The sequence below is a fragment of the Dicentrarchus labrax genome, unplaced genomic scaffold (assembly GCF_905237075.1).
Source record: "Dicentrarchus labrax unplaced genomic scaffold, dlabrax2021, whole genome shotgun sequence".
NCBI classification, from domain to species: domain Eukaryota; kingdom Metazoa; phylum Chordata; class Actinopteri; family Moronidae; genus Dicentrarchus; species Dicentrarchus labrax.
In genome coordinates, this window is record NW_026136707.1 from 16,684,748 (window position 1) to 16,706,508 (window position 21,761).

General features: G+C 39.4%; 1 protein-coding gene across 1 annotated transcript in view; it reads left to right on the plus strand.

The window, feature by feature from the left end:
- Window positions 1-21,761, plus strand: part of cdkal1 (CDK5 regulatory subunit associated protein 1-like 1) — a 224,225-nt gene that overhangs the window by 58,921 nt on the left and 143,543 nt on the right. The window contains exons 5-7 of the mRNA XM_051406374.1: window positions 5,640-5,736; window positions 12,647-12,695; window positions 17,926-18,046. Coding sequence (XP_051262334.1) covers window positions 5,640-5,736; window positions 12,647-12,695; window positions 17,926-18,046 — 267 coding nt within the window. The remainder of the gene's footprint in view (window positions 1-5,639; window positions 5,737-12,646; window positions 12,696-17,925; window positions 18,047-21,761) is intronic.

Genomic DNA, 21,761 nt, shown 5'->3' on the forward strand with positions numbered 1-21,761 from the left:
ACCCATGTCATTTCCTCCTCTCTGTCCTTTTTACATGCATATAAATATGTTCTTTTGACAGTTTTCCTGTCAATCACTCATAAGGACCAGCCCCCCCCCTTCTCTGAGCTCTATCTCCTAGAGGCCTTTGGTCTAGTGCAATAACAGCTTTCATTTAGTTTGTCTGCAGTGAGATCCCATAGGCCCAGAGTTAGCTCCTTTTTTATTTATGCTGTTTATATTTTGACAGTTGTTTTAGTAAACTTTGCCAGTATACTCATTCACAGAGGAGAGTATTCTCCGTCAGAGTAACAAAGTGTGTTTCCTGCTCATTCATTCAGTCTGGGATGTCAGTAAGTGCTCTTACTGCTAGGAAAAAAATAAAATAAAGAAAACATAAAAAAAAATACATACATTCTAGTCCCCTCCGTCAATCAAAAGTAAATAAGTTAAAGAATTGTAATGTATTCTAATGGCCATTGTGGAATTAAAATTGGGATGTGACCAACCCCGAGACTGCATTGTATATGTAGGAGAAGTTTGTGGAAGTAGAAAATATGTAAAGTTGAAGATTAAAAACATTTGTTCTCTCTCCCTCGCTTTATCACACTCACACACACTCATGCACACACCAGCTCACATCTTAATTACTGAGGCTTGATGGGTGCTTAACCTTGCCCCTTGCTGCTTATGCTAATGCAGAGAGGTCAGGAGTGTGCTGATTGGCTGGCTCGCTGTCAACTCAGCCAGAAAACTGTCGGATTGCAGATGAGAGAATGAGGGAGGAGAGGAGACAAGGACAGGGGAACACATTGGAAAGGGAAGAGAAGGAGGATAGGGAAAGTGGGGATTTAATGAAAAAAAATCAGTTATACTAGATTCTAATCTACTATAATTTTAATGCACTGTTTTTGCTGTAGAACAATTTTTTTTACATTAAATTAAGCTGAGCATAAAACTTAATAGGATGGGTCATAGAAATATGTAATTGTGTTAAGAAACACACAAAGCTTAATCACGATACAGATATGTACATCTCAGCTACACAAGCTTTCCTCATTACTATTACCAATATGACCTCATCCTTTAAGCATGTTTGTTAAGAAGCATATGGCCAGCTCCGTGTGTGTGTGTGTGTGTGTGTGTGTGTGTGTGTGTGTGTGTGTGTGTGTGTGTGTGTGTGTGTGTGTGTGGTGAGAGAGTGAGAGATGAGCTCATTCTCTCCCCCCCCCATGTTGCTATCTGTATAGGGCTGAGGGTGTTTAACAGCAGGGAGAGTCATTGAGAGGACACACACATGCACACACACACACACATGCACACACACACACACACGGTTCACAGCTGCTAGCCTGTTTTGGATGTTTCTCCTCAAAATAATGACTAAAGAAATTGTGCTTCATTAGATGAGGTTCCAGGTCTTTGTGCCTCAATTGTTTGTCTTGGTTTCTACACAACTTAAAATGACATATTAGGTGTTTCTGCTGGAGTTAGTGGAATTAATGGATAATGGAGGTACCTTTTTTTTTAATGGAGACACAAGGCACCATGGATGAATTGACTAAATTCATCAGTACTAGTGCATAGCAGAAAAAACTTGTTTATATAAAACACTACTACAGTTTAAGAAAAAAGGATAAGCTGGTCATATTCTAAAACACTGAGATAGATATGAGGCATTTGTGGCAGTTCGAGAACATCAGCGTTGTGGCTCATTTATATGATGATGTCTCTATATTTCAGTTGCAGTCATGTAAATGGCACTATAGTAGACTGTCATAATCCACAGAGGAAGGGCCTTTCTTTCACTTCAGGTTTTATTGTGAGAACGTTGAGGAGGCCCTTATATAGGTCATGTAGTGTGGTACATCTTAATGCCTAGAGTTATTTTAATGTCATGTTTACGGCAAGGTCCAAGTCAACCTGATCAATTCATTTGGACATTTAGTCTGGTTTAATTTGACTGATTCACTGTGTGTCCACTCAGCTGTTAAAAACCAATATGTACAGCACATCCCTCCCTACCATACATACATACTACAGAGGTCATGCATGTATGCATAGGCTGCTGTACACTTTTGCCAATGCCATCCGTGACCATTGTATTGTGTATGTACAGAGCACGTGGGTGTTCGGACCCTGTGTGTGGGTGCATGTGTGTGGTCTTGAGGCCATGGAGAGCAGTAACGTAGAGTTGACAGGGGGCCGTATTTTGGGGCGAGGTGCCAAGGAAGCCAAGTAAACACACACACACACACACACACACACACACACACACACACACACACACACACACACACACCCACCCCTCGTCCTCTGATCTCAGGGGGCATCTGCTCTGGTCCGGGTCACTGGCAGCGAGTGCTCGGTTGGGCTCAAGAGTATCACCACGGCAACTGCATCGCATAATCCCATTCCATCTCATCCCATCCACCAACTGTGTGCGACGTGATTGGCCTGTTCCCCCTGGGGCGCTGAGGCGACGGCTCAGGCGCTGTCTGCTTACTCTCTGTGTCAGCTATGGCTCTGAGTCTGTGGGCGGGGAGCGAGTAGCACATTAAAGGAACGTTTGGTGCATTTTGGCAGGAGACGGTGTGAATTATGCAGACGCACCCCTACTGTGTGCGTGTGCGCGTGTGAGTGTGGGTGTGCAGTGATGCCAGTGTGAGTCCTTCATGAGGAACCGTGTGGAGAGAACAAGCTACTCCTAGCAGATAATATCCTTTTTTTTTTTTTTTTTGTCGTCTAACTTTCCCCAGTCTTGAAAGTTTGAGTATATCCACCTTTTATTACATAGTACTGCTCTGCCTCTGTCTGTTTTCAAGGTCTGTTTACACCAGAAACGGTCACAGTGACATGGATATTATTTGTTACCTTCTGTAACAAAGGTAAATGTTCAGTGGATACAAAACTAGTGAATTTACATGCTCGATCAGTAGGAGCACAGTTTCTCTGAATGTGCTGTTAAAACTGTTTTGTCTTTGGTGAGGCATCATATCCAACAGGCTTTCTTTTTTTAATCTTTTTTGGCATCTTAAGAAATTTGTTGTTACCTGCTCAACACTTGTATGCCAATAAAGAGTCAGATTGAGAAGCGAAGATGAGACGAGTCACTAAAATAACCATGAAAAATACAAACAGCTCTGAATAGTAAAAATAATCATAAAACACTTTCATTTCTGCCTTCCATTCTCTCCCCTTCATTATTCTACTCATCTCTCACCAACTGTAGCTTTCATCTATCCCTCCCTTCCTCATTCATATGACAATTTAGGCTGGCTTTGAATTGAATTGAGCTGTCTACCTTCCCCGTTCTGTCTCTGTGCTCACTCACACACCCCCTCTACCTCCATCACTATCTCTCTTTGTTTTACTGAAGAATACAAACATAGTCTGAATTAAAACACAACTGACAGTTTGCATCCAGTTTCAGTGCTCCTCCTGCGTTCTCCTCTGCCCCCCCCCCTTCCATCCCTCCCTCCCTCTCTTGCTCCAGCTGTCAGGAGGCTTCATTATTAAAGATTCATGGCGGAGTCTGGGCAGCTCTTCCAAAAGCTTTTGTCAGACAGACCGAGTGTCTCAAATCTCATTGCCACTAACTGGAGGTGACATAAAAACTCACATAGATCCACAAGCACACAGTACAAATACACACACTCTTCTTGTGGCTTGCTACACTATTTAACTAGCTGTCCAGTCCTTTTTAATTTAAATCATCTTGAAAATGGGATTTTTAATACCTTTTAATTTCTAATAAGTAATTGTAAAATACCTTATCAGTGCTTACTCTCTTGCCAGTGACCACTTCACATCGTGCCTAACTATTCATAAATGTTGAATGAAAATGTTTGACACTTATCACGGTGTTATAAATCCCCAGTTTTGGCTTGGTTATGTTAGATGCCATGGTGAACTGTTTTGTCAGAAAAAACATGTGTTTCATGTTTTACTGATTCTTTAGTCAGACTAAGACTGCACTGTTTCACTGTCATACTTGTCCCATAGTCTGTCTGCCACTTTTACTCTTGCACTGTCTCGCCTTTCCACATGCACTCACAGGCGCATATAATGTATTGTATGTATGTATATATTGATTAAACCGTATGTATTCATTACACCATGTACAGTATAGCAGAACCATTTCCAAAACCCATTCTACTTATTAAACAAAATGTACATATCTTTTCATCTGGTTCCAAGGGGATTAAAGAGCCAGAAGGACAATTTATAGGGTGCAGTGCTAACATGGACTTTTATGCTTGACCATAAATTGGCAAGGATCACCTTGCTATTGACTTTCTACTGCTGTTCTCATGCTCACATACCAACCAGCTCTTCCCTAAATGTCAGACTTTTTGCAATCTCTGTGGCTCAGTGGAGAGCTGTCACTTGCTGTACTCTAGCTTCTGTGTTTATTAGTTAAAATATGATATAACACAATGCAGTACAGAGTACAAGTACAGAACATTTAAAGGGGCATAGTGGTCATTAGTCTGACTGTTTTTTTTTTAGATAATTGAAGTTGGAATTGCAAAGCTGTGGTAGCCTTCCTATCTCCCACAACTTACTTACTTACTCAATATACAATGCCCATTCAAAAACCTAAGTTGCCAATCATAGTTGTCCATATTGGCTTTCAGTCAGTCAAACTTACAACCCAGCAAAACACCACAGAGAAGAATGTATGAAATGCCAGAAAAGTTTGAACTGATTGATTATTGCATCTTCTGTTGATCACAGATACCACAAGTGGTTTTCATCTTATTTCAAAATTTAGAAAATATCCTGCCATACCTCTCTTATATGTATCTGACATGTGTAACAACCTGAATCTGGGAGTCACTTTGAGTACGGTTTTCTTAAATCTGTCATGGACATTTTAGGAGGAAATGGCTTACATTTCACTGGTGAAAACATAAAAAGTTCTCCTTGTATTTGGAAACTTTCACAGAAAGAGAACATCATGTCCCTTTCTCACATGGACCATTGCTGACATACTACAAGTATCTGTATGGCGCAGGATAACAGACAAAATTAAAGCTAATGAGAAGGTGATGGAGGCTGTATCCTTGCCAGTGCTAAGTACTGATCTAATAAGCAGCATTGTAACTGAGAGACCAGTGGTGGGAAATGAGAAGCCGACTATTCATTCGACCAAGGTGGTAATGGGCTGGTCATCTTCTGAAGCTAGAAACTAACAAACCTCAGCTAGCGATACACTGGATCGGCTACTGCCTTGGCTCGTCATTAGTCTTAATTTTGTCCGTTGTCATATATTTGAAGTACTTGATGTGCAGCCAACTGGCCCTGTGATTTCTCTACACCTCAGAGAGTGACTCATTTCCTCTTAATTTAGATAGCAAATCCTGCCACCCTCACCTTATTTATTATTCTTCTAAGGTATTTTTTCCATTGATACAGGATGCAGACAGGCTCTGTCATTGCAGGCTATTTAATATGTGTACATGTACGTGTACATGTGCTTTCCTATTACAATAAAAGTTTGACCTAAAGTTGTGAGACAGCACTGTGCTGGTGTGGTACCAGCACATTTACTGTAATATTTTTCACTTGGTTAAAATTGTTGGTGCAAAAATGACATGAATATTTACTAATATTAGTCTCCTCTTCAATCTTTTTCTTTGCATTTGTTTGTACAGAAAAGCCCAGGATCAGCAGAAAAAGGTGGTAGTAGCAGGTTGTGTTCCTCAAGCCCAGCCGCGGATGGACTACCTCAAAGGACTCAGCATCATTGGGGTGGGTGTGTGTGTTTGTGTGTTTGTGTGTTTGTTTGTGTGTTGTGTGTGTGTGTGTGTGTGTGTGTGTGTGTGTGTGTGTGTGTGTGTGTGTGCGCTTCGACTTACTTATATGATCTATAGTAATGTAGGGATCTGTTCATACATCACATACCGTGTGACTGTTTGTGTCTATTTGTGTGTGCCTAATGGACAACCTTTGAAGAGTACAGACAGACACACACACACACACACACACACACACACACACACACACACACACACACACACATACACACACAGACACAGACACAGACGGTTTGACCGGTCATTTACCTGGCTGACAACCTGCTATGTCTGTTCTATTCTGGCCTCCCTGCCGTTTGGTGGATCAATAGACCTTCCAGGAGATGAGACCAAGACTGCTAAGATGAACATGGCAGGAAGTAGAAAAGGCATAAGAATATATGATGGCAGGAGGGAGAAAAGTATGAGAGATGGGGAGTAGAAGGGGGGAGCAGGAGAAAGGGAAACAGCTTGATGTAGTTGAAAAGGATGAAAACGAAGAAGGGATTCATTAAAACATAAATAATGTATTTGAAGTTGATATTCCTTTTACATGTTCAACTGTATACATACATACATGACATCTCAGGGTGGAATAGCAGTAATAAGAAATTGGTACAAATGCTTCTGGTAGCAAGTAAAAGGAAGGAAGTGGCTATAATCAGAGCCCCCTACGAATCTGAATGGGTACATATAATATAGGAAATATATATTATGGAAAGGCAGTCATTCTCCCAAAAAGTTATATTTATATGTTATATATTGTATCACATCTAACAGCTCACATCATATCATATATCACTCCTTATTCATTTTTACTTTTATTTACTTTTGTCCTCTAAAGTGAAAGATACCCATGTCCAACTGTAAATAATTGAAGCTAATGTTGAAAATCTGTGGAAGACAAAGTCTTTAATGTCCCTCTGCCATCAATCTAGTTGACAAATTTGCATGTATTTTTACACGTACATGGCTGTCTTGTCCCCTTGCATAACATTTCCCACTAATGCACAAAGATACAGTGGCTTGCAAAAGTATTCAAGCCCCTTAGAAGTTATACCTACACATATTTTTTCAGTATTTTTATTGCAAACCCATATACTCAAACCCAATGTTATCAGCCAACTCATGTTTGAAATGTTTATTACAGCAGTATAGCATATTTAGATTTGGTGTCTAGGCTCCGACCTCATCACTCCCCGCAGATATGTTTACACAGAGATATTGGGGAGTAATGAGCAAATACCTTAAACCCTACAGGTGGATGCTGGGGTGGTGGTGGGGCTTACAGCGCAGCAGACAGCAATAGCTTACAGAGCAGCAGCAATACGGATGCAGGGCAACAGCGGCATTGACAGAGCAGAGGGAGAGCTGGGAAATTGTGCAGTTTAAATAGACCGCCAGATTGGAAGGGTGCGCTTGGTTAGTGATTATGGAGTGAGGCATGTCATGTGTGTATATCAGCACAGCTCGAGTTGACTGCCTGAACTAGCTTGCAGGCTTCGCTCCATTTGTCAGCAGACATTTTTTAAAGAAAATGAAAAGCTGAAAAATGCTGATTTCTGAGCATTCAACCCCTCAATAATAGCTAGTATAATAAAAAAAAATTGGGAAACGTCTACCAGCTTTGCACGCAGTTTGGGATTTTTTTCCCAATCTTCTTGGCAGGTTTGGTCCAGGTTGTTCAGGTTGACGCTTGATGACAGCAATATTCAAACAGTGCTACAGATTCTCAATTGGATTGAGATCAGAACTTTGACTTGGCCATTGTCGAACATACACCTTTTTGTTTCATAACAACTCCCATGTTACTGTACCCTTGTGCTTGGGGTTGTTACCTTGCTAAAAGGTGAACTTTCTCACAAGCTTTATTTTTTTAGCAGACTGAAGCAGATTCTCTTGAAGTATGTCCATGTATTTTGCTCCATCCCTTCTTCCTTCAGTTTTAACAGGATGCCCAGCTCCTGCTGTGGAAAAGCATCACCACAGTATGATATTGCCACCACCACCGATCACCGTGTGGTGAACACATGGGCCGTTTTAGGTTTGTGCCACACAATGTGCTTTGAATTTTGGACTAAGCTAAGTTTTGGTCTCACATGACCACAAATCCTGGTCCCACATCTGAGCTGTTAAACTCCAGACTTTAATGAGGTTGCTCTTGGGCAATGGCTTCTGTCTAACCAACTTCCCATACAGACCAGTTTTATGCAAAGCTCTTGCTTTAGTGGAATGGTGCACCTTCACTCCACTCTCGGTCAGTGGACTCTGTAGCTCCTTCAAAGTGATCATTGGACTATTGGTGGCTTCCCTCACAGGTCCAGCAGTGCTCACTGGGATATTCAACACACTAATTTGTGTGTGCCATCTCTAGATTCCTTAAAAATCTCCATAATCTTCATGTTAACACCTTTCCTTCTGATTCACAATCTGAGCAGTGATACCTAAACTTAAGGGGTTATTTTAACTTTTGACAGGTGGAGGCCAATTGTAAGCCAATGGTGTTCTCATTAGGGCAATATTTTTGGGTGTTGAGTACTTATGCAAACAGCATACAGTGCTGCTTGAAAGTATGTAAACCTCCTATTTGGGGATTTCTATTATTTTACAATTATTTATTTTATTTAATCAGAACCAGTATTTTTTACATGAAATAACAGGTGTATGTTTATCAATTCAACATATTTTTTGGAGGAAATCAATTGTGTGGTAAAAATGCTAAATTAAAAATAATCTTTTGTAGGGGAAAATTTTAGTGAACCCTGAGCTGTGTTGCTTTAAACGAGCAGGTAAATACAATCAGGTGGCACAAAATTGTAAGCCATGTCAGCCATACCAGGTTAGGGCAATTCCGCAATAATCGTGAATCATATCACAATATCTTTAAAATAATTGCAATACAATGTTTTTGCCACATTGTGCAGCCCTAGCCGAGAGGAAAATAAATCTCAGAGGATGTCGGGAAGGGGGTAATAGCACATTTGTCTTTTGAAGCTGTAAATTCATCAAAATAAATGTTGAGCTCCATTAGTCCACCACGAGGCTGACTCATGGTTCAAAAACTTTTGAGCTGAAATTACTGAACATTAAACCAACATCGCTTTAAAATAGGCCTAGTTAATTTTAGTGCGGTGTTTTAAAATAAAATAGTACAAAGAAAAAAAACTGTCTCATTTGTAATTCAGACAAATCCTTTTAAGAGGGTTGAATACTTTTACAAGCCACTGTATATTGACCCTTCCTACCTCTGTCTTTCTCCATACATTAGACCTCCCTATGGCAAATGACCTTTTCTTTGAAGGTGGCATTGGACAGTTTGTTCCTGTAGTGTTTCTTTTATTGAGGCAGTGGAGTGTGACAGCAGAGCTTACAGATAACACAAAATGTGGTATAGCTTAAAGGGAAAACTCAGTTCTCATCTGGGATTCATAGAAATATTCAGATATAACAGAAGGGGAGAAAACATCCTTTTAAGCCTGTTAAGTAGGTAAATTAGGGCTATTTGCCTTGCAGTGTCTAAACAGTCTACTGTAAAACAAACAAAAAAGTGATTTTGGCATTTTGTTATTTTGGATTACAGTCCCTGTGCTATAACTTTTCCACTTATAAGCATGTGGTGCAGGTTTGAATGGACTGTATGAAAAACTGTGATATTCAAAAAATATTGAATGAATGAATACTGTTTCACCTCAGTAAACACAGGAGGAACTAAAAAGATGTGTCAAGGTTATCACAATTTAACAGCTAAATGAGTATTCTTCATTAAATCATTGATGATGTTTGTAATTAGAGAGTTTGGAGGGTTAATGTTTGGAATTTCCTGCCAATTTCCAGCACCCTGCAAAATTATCTCCAGTCTTAAATCTAACACTTGTGTATTAAAACCAAAGGGTCCAGTTGAGGGTAAATATATAGTTTTCTTTATTATTGTCACTTCAGTCTCGCAAGTAATGATGTAAACAAAACAATTAATGAAAAACATATGAGTAAACCATGTTAAGTTGTTAAAATATCCCTTGTAGTTGAACAGTGTGTTAAAACATAAAAATTAAGACATTTATTCCAATTCCTGCATGTCTAGGAAAGCCACACAATTGGTTAATTTAGAAGTAACATAACATATGCACGCATTCTTTTGTTTACTTCATGCTCACAGAACTATGCTTTCCTTCTAAATCACCACAGAAAACTTTGATCTTAATTTTGCATAATGCTGAATTTATTTACTTATGTAAAAACAAACTGCCTAGTTGAAAATAAGAATAAATGAAACAGTCCAATATCTAATGTTGATTACTGTCACTGTCTTAAAAATAATAGAGGCATGTATCTCAAATGTTACGTTAAATATCCGTTACCATAAATAATGTAATTCCATTTAAGTGAACATGCCACCCTGTAACATAATTACATTCAAATCAAGTGTTGTGTATGTATAATACAATTACATTCAGATAAACAGGTTTGTACATGTAATAGCCTTCAGGGCGAGGCAGAAACATCTGCGAAGTTTACCACTGTCGGCCCTTTCATTGTCATGACTAGATTGGATTATGCATTTATACACACAAACACAGACACACACACTGATGGACGCATGCATGAACAGCCACACAAACTCAGACAGAGTATGCACACACTCCCCTTGCGCATCCTTGGTAGTTACAATCAACCACACAATGACAGTGACAGTTGGTGGGTTATGCAAATTAGATGCAAATAACCACTCCTGAATTTGTATATAGTGATTGCACTAACGGCTAGATAAGGGCTGTAGCTAAAAAAAAAAGTGCTTCCTGTTGAATTCATTCAGTTTAATCGACCTCTGTGTCAGCTTTTATGTGTATTTCTGTTGTGTTTTTCTTTCTGAAGCTGCTGTGAAATGAATGACAGTGTATTGTGTAGAAGGTACATAGTCAGTCACGCAAGCCTACAGTGTTTCGCATCTTTGAACTAGACATGTCACATCCTGTATCTGAGACACATCACACACATCCACTCACACATACACAGTGCTGGCTAGGTAATAAAAGGATTACAGTGGGTAAGCAATGTTATAAACATGGCACGCACATCAGTCTTCTGAGCATACTGTATGCATGCCTTGGATGTGCTACATGGTGGATACTGTGTGAAAATTTTTGTCCAATTACTCACAAATTATATGCACTTAACACTACTCATCATTGTGTATAATGTTACACAAATAAAATATAACCAAAATTAATTTATTGTTCCTTGGGTTTTGTAGAATTTATACACTGTTTTTCTAAAGTTTTGCTTTCACATTTTTATTTTCTTTTAAATCCTTTATTCATAAGACATACATTTCTCTCACCCACAGTGTTTACTCATGACTGCCCAGCTTTTGAAACAGTTCTTACTACAGGTGCTCTCTCTCTTAGGCTAGAGATAGCTTTTGTAAATGTGTGTGTAAATGTATGCCTGGGTTAGAGTGGACTTCTGTCTGCTCTATACACACTGGACCTAATTGAACCTTTTGGCAAACATTCCACTTGTGATTTTTTTGTATTTGTATTTTGCTCTATTTTAACTTCTAACCAAAAAGAATAAGAATAGATCTACTGAAACTATGTTTTTTTTGTCTTTCTAACATATACTATTTTCTTATTCAAACAATTATCCAGGTATATAAAGCAGGATTCGATAAGAACCAGAATTAAAAAGTGAGTTCTGAATTTATCGCTAAAATGTAAACAATTCCCAACCCTTACTGTGAGTAGGGACACCCGCTGCTGCTCTGAATGAACCCAGATTGCCTGGCCATTAGAAGAAAAAGGGTTTTATCTCAGTGTGTAGCATGAATATAACTACTGCCTGCAAAGCGTAATGTGCATCTGTGTGAGTGTGTATGAAAGAAGGGTTACTCTGGGTAATAGGCCTAGAGGCATTCAAAACGAGTGCCAGCGGCTCAAGCATAGACCTCTAAGAATAGAGAAAGTGAGCGAATTAGAGGTGGAGGAGATGCTGGGAGGAATGAAAGGAGAAATAATGTCAGGAGAAATTATTTTTTTCCCCTTCCCCATTACTTAATCTCTCTCCATTCCTCTCTGTTGCTTGCTCTCATCCACTCTACCCCTGATTAGCAGTAGGATGGTAGAGTTGTGAAATTAGTGCTGTTCTTAGTAGAATATTCTGGCTCTTTTCATATGAAAGGTTTTTTTAATTGTCATTTACAATGCAAAATTGTAGAATAAAATGTATATAGTTCCATTTTATGCTACTTTAAAAAAAACTATTGAGTAAATGTGAATAAAACAAAAAAAAGTGCCAATGATCTTTGGATTTAATCAGCCACTGCAGAGTCTGTCCTGTAAAGCCCGTCCTGGGCCGTGTGTCCAGCTCAACCTCCTAATAGGCTTTCTACATGAACTGGTGGAGTTCCCCTTGGCAGATGTGTAGGATTTTCTCCATAGCAGGCAATGAAAAGAATAACTCATTAGTCATTCTCACATAATCTCCCATTGGTTTATTCTCACCTGTGTGATTGTCTGTCTGCCACCCTCTGTACCTCTTTTTGTTTATGGGTCTTTGTTCTCTTCCATGAAATCGTACCACCACACTACATTTCTGTAGAAACATGATATAATTGGTGTTACAGCTACATAGATACCTAGTGGCATTTTGATCTATATCACTTAATCCTGGCTGGAGAAATATGTGTGATTCCATCTGTTTGTCTGTGTGCATACTGCATATTGCCTTTGTGTACATTTACATGTCCATGTTTGAATGGTGACCAGTACATGTCTGTCTGTGGGTTGTCAATATCAGATGTTTGTTTGTACTGTGTAGACTTTGTCAGCATCAATAAACTTCTCCCATGTGTGTCTGTCTGTATACAGGTCCAACAGATTGATCGAGTGGTGGAAGTAGTGGATGAGGCTGTTAAAGGTATTTTAACACAAATGCGTGCACACACACACACACACACACACACACACACACACACACACACACAAACAAAAAGCACTCATTGTGTGAGTGAATAAGCAGCAATGCATTGATCGGCAAATTAATGAATGAGAGTCCTTTCATTTTTGGAGGAAATTACGTTTTTGAGCTTTTGCTCCATGTATGAATGATTTTTAGAGAAGTAGTTTGTCCACCTATTGATTAATATGAGGACTAAGGATGACTTGACTGTCAAGAGTAAGAATATATCACTTTCTTGTAGAAAATCATATAATCAAATGATAAGGGCTTTGGGAGTATTTGGTCTGCTTTCTCCCAATGAAACATTTGATTCTAAGCAATTGTTGTTCCTGCTAGAGTGTTGACTGATGAAATTCAGTATTGTTAAAAGTGCAAAGAGCTACAAGAGTATGTTCTCTGTGTTAAAGTTTAATATTCAAGAGCAGAGTGACTTGATTTACTGCTTTTTCATGGTTTAAAGGATTGTACATTTCTTGAAACAAACTGCATACAAAACTTATTTTTGACTTCATGGCTCAGGTCACAATATATTTAAAAGCAAAGTGATCAGATCCTGTCTGTCTTGCCCTCTGTTAAGTGGTCTTCTCAGTCTGAGAAGCTCATTGACAGCGAGACAGACTCACATGGCAGTGATTAGGTCATCCATTTAAACTGTTAGTGAACCACCGCACTTAACTGTTTAATGAAGGTCAGGCAGAGTTTATAGTGTGAGAGTGTCCAGTCAAGCTGTCATACACCCCCAGCTGTTCTCTAATAAAGAACAGATTGAGTTTACACTTTATGTGCGTGTGTGTGTATGAGGGACTATTTTGCACTGCAGGCCTCACTCTAATGAAGGACAGCTGAACTGAGACTTAATTTTACAATGTGTCATCAACCCTAAATCGTCTGGCTGCACATGCACACACTCACATCCACACACTGACTTCAGTCCCGCTTTCTTCTCTGACTTGCTTATTCTTTTCCTTTTCTTCCCTTCCTTCTTCCTCCAGTACCTGAGCATCTTTTGATCTCCGTCGCTTTTTTTTTCTACCTCCCTCTGCCTTCTCACTGCCCTGTTCCATCCCTTCTGCCCTCTTTCCCTCTCTTTTTCCTTCCTCCTTCACCCCCTCCATAGAAACTAATTTCCCCAGTATCATTACAGTTCTTTATGACCTCGTATAAACTGAGAGCTGTTATTTCAGCTCGGAGGCCTGGGCATAAACCTTAAAGCTAGGGGATTTGCCTTTCGTAATGGCTACTAAAATACTTACTTCAATGAACTGCTAATAGACGCAGTTCTTTGCTGCACCAAAATTGCTTGCAGGTCTGTTTTCCACATGACAAGAGCAGTGGTATGCTTTTATGAGCTTGGTTTTGGAGGTGTGAGACTGTGAGACTGTCTACTGTATTCAGTTTGGTTCCCAGCTCAAAAAGAACTTAAGAATGGTCACTCCATAAAGATACTTCACTACTATAAAACTGCTTTTAATCATAGTGCATCTACCTAACATAAAGCTCAAGTAACTACCTGCTGTAAATGGCAGGGCATTTTTATCTTTAAGTTATCTCAGGTTGGGTTGCTGAGCATGCACACAGTACTTAACATTTACGTAGTTATACACATTGCAGCCCAGTCTTGTGGTGCTTGAACTGTGCAGTGTCAGTGATTTGGTGGGTAGTGTTGTTCCTGTGGTCACAAGCTTGCTTCAAATCAAATCAATTATTTTTTTTAGCTATGCCAGATGTTGATTTTTTTTTTTGCTAACAACAAACACATACTTATCTTGTATTCCAAGCCCACTGGCAGATGCATAAAAACAATAATTAATGACACCCTTTGCAAGAACATCTAGCCAGATTTTATGTATCTTAGTGATGCTCAACAAACAAAAACACAAGAACAATCAATTATTTGACGAGTGAAATGCAGAGAATGTATGTAGAAGCCCACAGAAAGGCTAAAAAAAAATTTATTAATGTTTTCACTCAAAACAACGCAGACTTCAACTGAAGTCTGATCTTTGCACCATTAATTAATAAATGCCCTACCTCTTTCTTTATAGGTCCATTTTATTTCTTTATTGGCCTCCTAATATTGATCTTCTCTCACTGAGATGATAGCCTTGGATGATACAATTTCACCTGATATTCTTTTATCTTTTAGGAACAGTTTAGATATATTGTGTGTCTTTGTGACATAGAAACGGGGCAGAAAAGGTTAGACAGGCTAATGTATCTACTTAGCTACAGATCAGAGGCTACATGGCACCCATATAACCTCTTGATCCTTGTTTCACCAGGATAAACAAACTGTTGGCGTCTATCAGTCCTGAAAATATAAAGCAGGGGTATAAAGATGTGGCTGAAGAGAAAGAGACAGTTAGACAGGAGGAAGGGGAAATGAAGAACAGATGCATTCACATGCGTTCTAAGTCATCTGAAGGTATTCTGATGATTTTTATACTAAGTGACCTCCCATCTGGAAGTGACAAAAGCAGTCTCTGTGGAGGAGCTTCATTGTCAAGCATCAAGGCTTCATGTGTTTTTAAAGGAAGTGCTCTTTTGAAATGTTTGCATTAAGGTACAGCGTAGAATTGCTAAGTAAGGTACATGAAGTGCATCTTTTCAGACATTTCACATCAATATTAATTTGACTGACATTTGCCAAGAAAATAAACTGTTTTTTCAGAGACAGTCGTACATATCTAATAACCTGTTATATCAAGAGGATAAATGACAAGCATTACACCCCTCCTGTTCTCCTCATCTGCCACCTTTGTCCCTCCTTTACAATATGCTCCCATCCCCCTGCCTGCTGCTTTACAATCAAACCTGGGAGCACAACAAGACCCACCACTTATGAGACATCAGACACAGGTCAACAGGTCAATCTTTTAGCTCCCTACCTCTCTGATCCAACCATCCATCTGGCTATCCTGTACATCTTTCATCTGTGATGCATTTTTTTTTTCAATCATCACCCAACCATCCATCCATCTACCTTTCCATCCATCTATCCTTGCTTTCCCTACCTCCACCTCCCTCCACTTGTTGTAATAGGCCGTTATCAGTGGATAGAAGGATTTATGTCGGTTTGTATTTATGAAGGAGAGAAAAGAACAAAGGAGAGAGAAGGTTGAAAAAAACTTGAGGGAATGGACGAGGGCAGTGAGTAACTAGAACATGTTGTAAAGGGTGGTGTGTGTGTTTGTGTGTGTGTGTGTGTGTGTGTGTGTGTGTGTGTGTGTGAGAGAGAGAGAGAGAGAGAGAGAGTCTGTGTGTGTGTGTGTGTGTGTGTGTGTGAGAGAGAGTGTCTGTGTGTGTGTGTGTGTGTGTGTGTGTGTGTGTGTGTGTGTGTGTGTGTGTGTGTGTGTGTGTGTGTGTGTGTGTGTGGGGTTGCCCATCACAGCAGTTTGCCTCTCTAAACTCTGTAATTGAGATGACAAATAGGGCAGCATTTTTTGGTTCTCTTCAACAACTCAAGTTAGGTATTTTATCTCTTGCTTCCCATTCATGGTCCCCTAGGCCCTGAAATTGAATTTGGCTTTAGGCAGACTCCTGGAGTGATTCCACGCTGGTAGTGAGATTATTTCCTGAGTCGTTGGTGACAGTCGCATTGACAGGGGCCCTGCACAGTTTTGGAGCCCCCCCCCAAAACAATTTCCGCGTTTCCTAAGGGACAATCGCATAATTTGGAAAAACGTCTGGATATCCAGCATCATATTGCTAATTGCTTTATACCGAGTCTGTGTATGCTATTTGGTATTGATTACTTTATTTTTCCACAGTTAAAACCATCAGAAACAAATGTATAATGTCAACAATCTGGATGAAATTTTAGTGTGCATCTTTTTGCCATCATCATTGGTATTTAATTCCTTTCTTCTCTCACATAGTACATTTGTTAATGTATAATATATAATCAACTTCCGATTAAATGCTTAAAGCAGTAGTTAAGGAGCAGATGGAACTGTTATAGGAAGTATTATTGTATGGATGAATTGATCGATCAGTCAAAAGAAGAAGTGACCCTTACGGAGGGAAGAATAGTAGAGCATGCATGAATTTTAAATCCTTGATTGCTGACCAACACAGGTCCACACAGATGGCTAGCTAGAAGAAAGCATGGCTGAGCGTGCTCCAAGTCAGAGCTGTTTTCCACGAGGGAAGTTTTCTAATTTCCTTGGTTGTACTGGGATATTACGACCAGTCACGCCTCACCGATTGGCTCTTTGTCCTCCTCTGGGGCAGATTGTCATTTTTATCTACCAATTGATAGCCACGCTTCCTGCCCTGAGCCCACCCTCCCAGGAGACCCATGTAAAGCGGATGAAAACAGGAAGACAATTCCATCCCTCAGCGCCTCCATCTCGCACACCTTCTAGCTGGTAGCCTATTAGCTGGTTAGAGAGTACTGTTTCCCATTTCCGCACACCAAAGCCTAGACATCACTTGCTATTAGCTATTAGACCCAGCTATGGATTTTCATTTGCTTCTGTAACTCACTGTGATATCTACTAATATGAGTGATACTAGTTTGAGAATTGTTAGAGTGCACAGTTGGTAAAGGATCTGCCCTACTTCCATCTTTGTCTATTTACATTCATCCTTAATTGATTTGAAGTGCCTATTATTATACAGTTTCCTTTTAAACATATTTTTACGACATTGTGACTGCCCTGATATGCTGCTCTGTCCATTGTATGTCCTGTTCACATTAACATCATTATTAAATAGATGAGAGCAGTTTAATGAAGGCTTTTATTTGGCTATCTCGAGGATGATATTCCTGTTGAATGCTTGGGCAACTGGAAAATGTAAATATATTTTGGTACGTGAGTATGTGTTTGTACATTTTGGTGTTTGTACATCAAAAAGATGAAGTGATTCAGCCATCTAAACAGTGAACTTGTCTTTTTATGTTATCTCTCTGTCGTCTTTTATTTGTATGCCCATGAACACTTGTATGAATGTGAATAATCTCCTCCAGCTGTTTGTTCTGTTAAGTAGAAAAATTCAGGTTTTTGTAATTCAAACAGAAACTAATATAGCTGACTTGTATGTATTCATTTTTAACATGAAAATGCCTAAATCTATGCACTCCTCCACACGTGTGTCACATGTGCGACGGGAAAAAGATGACATTGGCAGTTAATGTTTCAGTTTGAAAAGCAACGTTTAGTGAAGTTTTATTTGTTGTTTTCAGGTCATTCAGTTCGTCTGTTGGGTCAGAAGAAAGATGGAGGCCGAAGGCTCGGAGGAGCCAGACTGGACCTGCCCAAGATCAGGAAGAACCCTCTCATTGAAATCATTTCAATTAACACTGGGTAGGATTCAGAAACACAAACAGAGAACATGACTCATAAAATATTCAGCTTTAACTGTGAATTCAATTTCACTGCTTCCCTGCTATTCAGTTTATGGTGTGTGCACGCATGCTCTCTCTTTGCACAGCCACTTAAACAGAGCCCCTCTGTGCTTCTAATTTTATCAGTTTCACATGGCTTCCTTGGGATGTGTGTAGTAGGGTGTTAGTATGTGCGTATGAATATAGTGCTATTTGTTCTTCAAATGTAAATGTAATAGAAACCCAACAGGTGTCAATCCTTTTGCTCCACTTCCATTTGACTTCGATCATGAAAGTAAGGGGAAAAAAAACAGATACATAGACTTTTTCCATTATGGCTGTGATGTTAAATATAAATAAATATAAATGTGATGCGCAGGTCGCAGTTATAACCATGGGCACCGCGGATCCACAGATTAGCCGCGCTTTGTCTTGAAAACTGGGTGAAGCTCTCACCATTAAGTGAGATGCTCTGCACATTTATGCATGAGTCACTGCATCATCTTCATTGGTTATTGTCGGTGATTGTGGCTCAAGAGGTAGTGTGTGTGTGATCTCTGGCTCTTCCTGCTGCATGTTGGAATGTCCTTGAGCAAAATACTGAACCCCAAATTGCTCACGATGCTTTGCTACTTTGCTATCGTTGTATGACTTTGAGGGAATTCTTGACAAGAAAGGGGCTATATAAGTGCGGTCTATTTACCATTCATTTAAATCTCCTGACAGGGCAACAGGATTGGTCACGATCTAATCTTTTAATATAATGATCCATCGTATTACAGTGTAGTTAAGTATATCAAAGTTTGTGTTATTCTCACCACTGCTGTCACCCCGCCTGAAGGTGATACCTTCAACAGGTAAAAGTTTGTGGTGTTTCCAAAACACAACTTGTTGAAGTTGAATCATTTATTTCACAAGAAAATAAGTTTCAAATACAAAATGGTTCTATAATTTCCAGTTGAGTCCAAGTAGACTCCAAAGCAATAAAAAGAAAAGTTAGAATGAGAATCAATAGTGGTTAAAAATGGTATAAAACCACAGCCTCCAGCTGTCTGACACTGGTGGTGGTGGTCAGAGGTGGAAGGAATCTTGTGTATTTTATTTTAATACCTTCAAGTCTTCAGAAAACATCAAAAACATTTTTTTAGGAAAAGTCTTGGGCTGCTTGTAGTTTTTATTTCAACAGTTATTTGCATTCTGCATATCTGTCATACATCAATAGAACACAGAATAAAGACATACATGCATTTCCTGGAAAGCTCAGACTACTTGTCACGTTAGGTAGCTTCTGACCTACTCTCTCTGGAAAAACAAACAAACAACAACATAAAATAAATAAATAAATAAAAACACAGACAACTAACTAACTAACTTAACAGAGTTACAGACCCGGGAGGAGGGAGAGCATCACATTAGTGCAAGCAAGTACTGAGACAAAAGATATCCCGCTGTACCCCTTACAAAGTAATAATACCAGTAATGCTGCATACAGCGCTGTTGAGCAACCTTCAATCACAGCAGGGGAAATTCCTTCACCGCAACAGCCCTAGGTAGATAGACCTGACCACTTCCATGAGTGTAGATGCACAAGCATCACTCACATGTGCACCCAGTTTTTTATGGTGTAATTTCATGTTGTTTACAGATCTCTGTGTCTCTACTAACCCATGGGCTGTATTCTCAGTGGGCTAGTCAAAAAGGGTTACGACAGACTAATTCCACTGTGCTGGGCCTCCACTGATGATAATCCATCAATCATCCTCCTGCATGTCAGTGTCTTTACACTAATGGCTTCACAAAGCAAGGAAGTAAATAACTTGTAGACACATTAAGAGTGTTCTCTAGACTAGACTAGAGCTTTCCAGGTTTCAATAATACTTTGTTGTTCTCGCACTGTTCAAGTCCTTTGGCTTTTCAACTAGTGGTCAAGAAAACAACCTGAAGCATTGTTTTGTGCCTGTACATGTTTGTTACTGGAATTTCCAACAGTGTTCTTGAACCTTCTGGGCTAATTATTGTCCATGTTACATAGTAACCCACCAAAAATTATATTTTGACACCTCACATAATTCACGACATTGTGTCATGCCCATTTTCTAAACTGCCGTTAGGGAGTCGCATCGCAACAATAACTAAATAGGATGTTGTGAAGTAGTGTGGGATCATGGGAGTTGTTTTTTTTCATTGTTAAACAACCACCATTGCTGATGAAAATCTATCTGACGTGACTCAATCATGTTCATAGACAAGTCATATAAAAGTTTTATTCACGTTCCCCACTCCGAATGTATCCGACATATTCCGTGTTTACCTGGAAGCTATAGCAACTAGAAGCAAGGGAATGCATCATTACCAGAATAAAATTACAGATTTCTCTGGCTTGGAAACATTGGTTAATTTGGTTAAAATTGGTAAACCTAATGTAAGTACACAACTCAACAAAATATTTAACATAGGTCTTGCGTTTTTTCTTCGTCTTACAGCAGATGAAGATGTAGTCTTAGATTACACTTCATCTAATACTACCAGGAACACTGTAGATTTAACTGGTTTAGCCATAATTTTCAGATAAACTGACACTTTTGGTCAACACCAAATCTGGCATTTTTAAAGGCAAAATAGGAGGATTGTGAAAAAAACAGTCATTTGCTACAACTGTGACAGTATATTCAGATGGCCACCAGTGTCATATGATTGGTTTATTACGGGTTTTGTTGTTAATGAGTAAGTACCACAGATTCAGACACATGCTGGCACTTTCATAGCCTCTGTGTCTTTTTGATAATTGTTGATAAATAGATCTCAATCTCTCTCACTGCCCCTTCTCTCTGCCTTGGTCACTAACAAATCCCAACTACAGTGTGAATATCGGTATGTGTGTGTAGATGTCAGTCTGTTGCCAGCCTCCCTCCAGCAGGGGGTCTGTAGCTGATCCAGATGAACTCTGGGTTGTTTTTCAAAAGGGTTTGGCTGGCTACAAATAAATCCCTTTGTTTTTACTCTTTTAACTGGAACTCTGTTAGGAGGGTGGGGGATTGTATTATTATGTGGGTGATTCTGCTGTTGACAAATATCTCCGAAATAACACTTGAAGCTTTATATGTGTCCTTGTGTGAGTTGGTCATTGGTGTCATGGTTTTCTTGATGTGTGTGTTAGTGATTGTGTATGTGTGTGTTTTAAAGGAAATGGAGAGAATGTGGTCTTTATGTGTTCTGTTTTTAGGCTTTACTTTATCTGTTTTGAATATTGCTTTGAGGGAGTAGTGACATCATTGGTGACATTTGTCAGCTGATGAAACAGAGAGGTCTTTGTCTGACACAAAGACACACATGCACAACATCAGTAGCAGTTGTCCTCCAAACTGCCTCTGCGTCAGAAGAGAACATTTAAAACTATTCGTGTGTGTGTGTGTGTGTGTGTGTGTGTGTGTGGCCTTTAATATCTCAGTTTCTTGCCAGTTTGTCTTTGTGATGCAGGATGCATTCATTTAAGATCTCTCTCTGTCCTTCTTTTTGTTTTATAACCAGATGTCAAGTTGATGTCATGCTGAAGTGGAGTGTTTAAAAATATTATTAATATATCTGAAAGGACCAGTGTGTAGGATTTAGTGGCATCTAGCAGTGAATTGTCACATTAAAACCCCCTCGCCTCACCCGTGTGCGTGTAGGAGCAACTACGGTGGTCACGAAACTCA